The following is a 5,353-nucleotide window of genomic DNA, read 5'->3' as shown; positions in this document are numbered from 1 at the left end:
TTAGTTAAGAGACATAGCTCCCTCTTCTGGGTTCTTACTGAGCTTGTGATCTGGGCCATAACAGACCTCAGAGCATCCAGGGGCTTTGCTGCTGCTGTGCTGACCTACATCATTATGGATTACCAATAATAGGATTTGCCACTCGGAAGCTTGGACTATACTTATTCAAAAACTCATAAGGTAGTTTCTCACAGAAGAATATGGCTTCAGTTTCTCACTATTTCTTGCTAGTTCTGGTCTTTCTGGATTCACATGCAGCTCAGCTATCCTGTCTGCCAGGATGTACCTGCTCAGAGGAGAGTTTTGGCAGGTGCGCTGGGCTAACAGGATCCCAGTAGGGGACGGGCTTTCTTTGGGGATGGTGTGAAGTGGGAGCAGGCCAAGATTTGGCAGGAAATCAGCAAAATCTCTGTGAGACTCCCTCTAACTGGTGCTGAGCTTTGATAAACTGCGCGCTTTTACCAAAATGGGTCTAACTCTTGTATTTCAAGAGAATCGTATTATTTCCTTCTAATGCATATGTCTAATGCCAGGATAAGCCTGATCCCACCTCCCAGTTTCCTGATGTACATCTCAAAGCTGTTGTGGTTTTTTGTACAGGACTCTGCAGTGCGTGTCTATCACTTTGGGAAAGATCCCAAGGAAACTTCCTGAAGAGTTCAAGCAAGTGAGAATTGAAAATTCACCCTTATTTGAACTGCCCCGAGGGTCTTTCATCAACATGAGCACCTTGGAGTACCTTTGGCTCAATTTTAACAATGTCACTGTGATCCATCTAGGAGCCCTGGAGCACCTGTCAGAACTGAAAGAGCTGAGACTGGAGGGCAACAAACTCCGCTCAGTACCATGGACGGAGTTCCGTGCCACCCCGCTCCTGCGGGTCTTGGACCTCAAACACAACAGGATTGATGCACTCCCTGAACTGGCTCTTCAGTTCTTGGTCAACCTGACCTACCTTGACCTATCCTCCAATAGGCTTACAGTTGTAGCCAAGAGTGTCTTCTTGAACTGGCCAGCCTACCAGAAACACCGGCAGCCTGGCTGTGAGACCGAGATTCTCTCCAGCATGATGCTGGCGCTGCACGACAACCCCTGGTTATGTGACTGTCGCCTAAGGGGACTTGTCCAGTTTGTAAAGTCCATCAGTCTTCCAGTAGTCCTGGTGAATCCCTACCTCACGTGTCGAGGTCCTCTCTCCAAAGCAGGGCAGCTTTTTCACGAAACAGAGCTCAGTGCTTGCATGAAGCCGCAGATCTCAACCCCCAGTGCCAATGTCAGCATCCGGGTGGGACAGAATGTGACCCTGCGATGCTTGGTACAGGCTAGCCCCTCACCAACTATTGCCTGGACTTATCCCCTGAGCAAGTGGAGGGAATTTGATGGTAAGTGCATGCACCCTCTCCATGTATCTTGGCGGGGGGCGGTTGGGGAGGTCTGTAGCAACCCTGCCCTCAATAGAGAAGTTCTAAACTGGGTCAATCATGAAGGAGGGGTGCAGGTAAGACTGGGACAGACCTGAATTATACTCACCACGACAGAAAAAATTCCGAGACAGTGTTCCACTATTGGCATTATTTTATTATTATTATTATTTGGTCATGCGACTCAGTGAAAGCCCGGAATCCTAACCACGAGGCCGCCAGGGAACTCCCTATTGGCATTATTTTACATGGTTGCGTACAGATCTCTATAGGATATAAGATGTAAATATATGTACTCCATATAATATATATTTATATATTTGTTGCATACAGATCTATCTATCAATATAATATATATTTGTTACACACATATATGTATAATATATATCTATATATTTTTGCATACAGGTCTCTATAGGAAGTAAGATGTAAATATATATATTACATACATATTTGTTGCATATATATATATTTGTTGCTTATAGATCTTGATAGGATGTAAGATGTTAATATATATGAATTGACTTAACAATATTGTATTGATATAAATACTATAGAATTGTATATGAACACATATATTCTTTGAAAGCCTTCTAGATGCAAAAAAACCATACCGTTTATTTTTAAATCAGAGAATTTCTGACTAGAACTGATTCTAGAGATTATCTATTACTTATTTCTTAAACTTCTCTGAGCAGAATCACCTGGGGTGCTTGTTTCAAATAAAATTTTCAGGCCTCTCCCTGGAGATTTGATTCCGTTAGTCCAGGGGAGGGCCTGAGAGAATGTATTTTAACAAGTGTTTCCTCCCTCTGCCATTGCCTACCCCCCAGCTAACTCTTACTAGGCAAAGTTGGGAAGTCCTAGATATTGACTGAATTTTACTTTTCCTACCGCTGTGTTGATCAGACCTTATTGGCTTGAAGTTGCCATGCTGGGACCCAGGGAGAGGGAGTGACCTTCGTGGGCCCCACCGCTGGGATTCTAAACTGCCTCTCATTTCCTGAAGTTCATGCTCTGTTATCACACCTCAGCTGAAATCACCTTTAATGCCACCCTTCAGCGCTGGGGTACATCACAAAGCCAGGGATGGCCTCTTTAGAAGTATCTCGACTCTATCTAGAAGACAACTAGAAATATCTAAGTGAAACTTGAGAAGTACAATCAGTCACCCAGATATTTGTTATATATGGTGACAAACCTCTGGATGATTAAAAAATGCTTAATTAGCTGAAATTTTGACTTTTTCCTATCATTTGATTACGTCTTATAGGCTTGAGGTTAAATACCAATGAAGGAGAAACATAGGATCTGTTGTCGTAGCCTCTTTGAGAATGATGAGATGCATCCAGATGTTACCTTTTGTGATGTTCTATTATCATTCTCTTCGGTACCATGTTAGATCCATTCTCTCAGTAATAATAACAGCTAACACTTACTGAGCACTTACTATCAAACTTACGGAGTAAATACTGTTATCATCCCATTTTACTGATGAGGAAATTGAGGCCAAGAGAATCTAAGCGACTCATCCAAGACCATATATTTAGTAATGGATAGAATCCAGGCACTTGGCTCCAGGCTCTGAGCCACTCTACATCCGGGAAGTAAAAAGGCACTTCCTGAAGCTCACAGTATTGTACAATCGCACTGTTGTTAGCGATCTCCTGGAAACCACGTGTTAGCTCAGCGAGGCTAAGGTCGTTTGGTGGGAGGAGCTAGTGAAGTTAAAAGAGTGTGGTCTGGGGCTTCCCTGGTGGCGAAGTGGTTGAGAGTCCGCCTGCCGATGCAGGGGACGCGGGTTCGTGCCCAGGTCCGGGAAGATCCCACATGCCGTCGAGCGGCTGGGCCCGTGAGCCATGGCCGCTGAGCCTGCGCGTCCGGAGCCTGTGCTCCGCAACGGGAGAGGCCACCACAGTGAGAGGCCCGCGTACCGCATTAAAAAAAAAAAAAAAAAAAAAGTGTGTGGTCTTCATAGACAGAAGAACTAGGTTCCAGATCGACACCCCTGAACGATTCTCACTATAGGCAAGTTGCTTAATCACTCTAGTCCCCAACTTCCCATGTGTAAAATTTGGGTGCTCACCTTACAGGATTGCTGAGAGGCAACACCTGGCGCCTAGTACATGCTTCATAAATGGTCGCCACCACCTTTTAACAAAAAACTGGCATTGCTGGACACTCTCCAGCTGACTGTCTATCAGAGAAATGTCCACCTGAGCTGTTTTGCTGTCTCTCTACCCAGTGTTGACCTCGTCCACTGCAGAAGATGCTGCTCTGTCGGAGCTGGTCATACCTGCTGCCCACCTGGTAGACAGGGGCAGTTACACCTGTGTAGCCTCCAACTCCATCGGCAGGAGCAGCTGTGTCATCTCCCTCCACGTCCAGCCCGCCCAGGCCGCGCCCACACTCCATTCTCTTTTCTCCACTTCGGAGGGCAATGCCTACGTTGACCTGCGGGTGGTTAAGCAGACAGTGCATGGGATCGTGCTGGAATGGTTTGTGGCGGCCGACACCCCTGAGAAGTGGTTCACCCTCTACATTGGGTCGGAAGAAGCCCGCAGGAAGGAGGTCGTTCATGTTGGCCCAGGAATCAGCACATACTTGGTGGATGATCTCCTCCCCGGCACAAAATACGAGGTCTGCCTTAGCCTGGGGCGCCAGCCCCCACGCCAGGGCCGGTGTGTGGTCTTTGTGACGGGCCGAGACCACGGCGGGCTGGAGGGACGGGAGCGCCTCCTGCACACCATGGTGATCCTGTGTGCTGTGCTGCTCTCGGTGCCTGTGGGCGCCTATGTCTGGGCAGTCCAGGCTCCCTGCAGCTGCAGGGAGTGGGGCCTGCGCTGCTGTCCTCATCGCAGGAAAGCCCCCAGATGCCCCCCGGCAGTCCCAGAGCACAGGGATGTCTCCTACAGAGACCACACAGCTGTCTGTGAAGATGGCCTGGGGCACAGAGGTGCTGAGGGGGAGGGGGACGAGGAGAGAGATGAAGAGGGAGATAGTGGCCCGGGAGGAATGGTGTGGGCCTCCAGCCCCTAAATTAAATCTCTGTGGCAGCTCAACTTGGCTCGACCCATTTAGTCAACAAGTATTTATTGAGCAGCTACTCAGTTCCAGGCTCTGAACTTGACACAATGATCCAGGAGACACAATTCTTATCTTCACAGAACTGGTGCCAATGGACCCTTGTCCAGTTATCCATGGCGACTCGAAATTAATAAATGTTATTTTCTAAATATCTAACCCTATAACATTTACATGTTTACATGGAACATTTACATATAACACATTTCACACGTGTTATCCTCCTGCAGAAAGGTAGGATTCTAGCCTTTGTTACAGGTGAAGAAACAGAAGCCCAGAAAGTTACAATGACTTGACCAATGTCACCCAACTAGTAGGCAGGAGGCACCACCCAAAGAGGTTCTAGTTCCACTGTTTCCTTTAAATGTTTGCTTTGAAGTCTCTTGTGTCTCCGGTTGTTCAGAAAGTATTATTCTTCCTTTTAACAGCAAACTCCCAACTGAGATCACATAAGTTTGATGTTCTAAAAAGCTGCCTTTTGGGGTGATGAGAGCCTGGCGGGTGATGTGAGTCTCTATTTGTGGGTGTCTGTGTCCCTGTGAGCAGTCCTTGGTGCTCTGAGAGCCTGGTGCTATTAGCAGTGAGGAGCAGGGGACTGGCTGCATCCCGGGGCTCATGGTCCAGTGATTGATGGAAAGCAGGGTCACAGGAGCCCTATTTGGAAAGAAAAGAATTTATATAAAATCATATAACTATAATTATTATTATTGCTCTTATACTTATTACAAAGAGGAGGCTACACAGTCCTGATTCCCACCTAGTTTCATGCGATTGTGAGATTAAGGCTTATTTTTTCAGCCCTGTGTCCCTAGTATTGCAGTGCTGAGTGTGACAAATGTTTTTATATG

General features: G+C 46.8%; 1 protein-coding gene across 1 annotated transcript; it reads left to right on the top strand.

Moving 5' to 3' along the window:
* Nucleotides 1–200: 200 nt before the first annotated feature.
* Nucleotides 201–4,460, top strand: LRIT2 (leucine rich repeat, Ig-like and transmembrane domains 2; the record flags this gene model as incomplete). The annotated part of the gene is made up of 3 exons (XM_082673738.1): nt 201–310; nt 601–1,382; nt 3,667–4,460. The coding sequence occupies 3 exons, from the start codon at nt 201–203 to the stop codon at nt 4,458–4,460; spliced, it is 1,686 nt and encodes a 561-aa protein (XP_082529864.1).
* Nucleotides 4,461–5,353: the final 893 nt, after the last annotated feature.

This window comes from Grampus griseus, assembly GCF_964374135.1.
Source record: "Grampus griseus genome assembly, chromosome: 16".
Lineage (NCBI taxonomy): Eukaryota > Metazoa > Chordata > Mammalia > Artiodactyla > Delphinidae > Grampus > Grampus griseus.
This window is presented reverse-complemented; position numbering and strand designations above follow the sequence as displayed.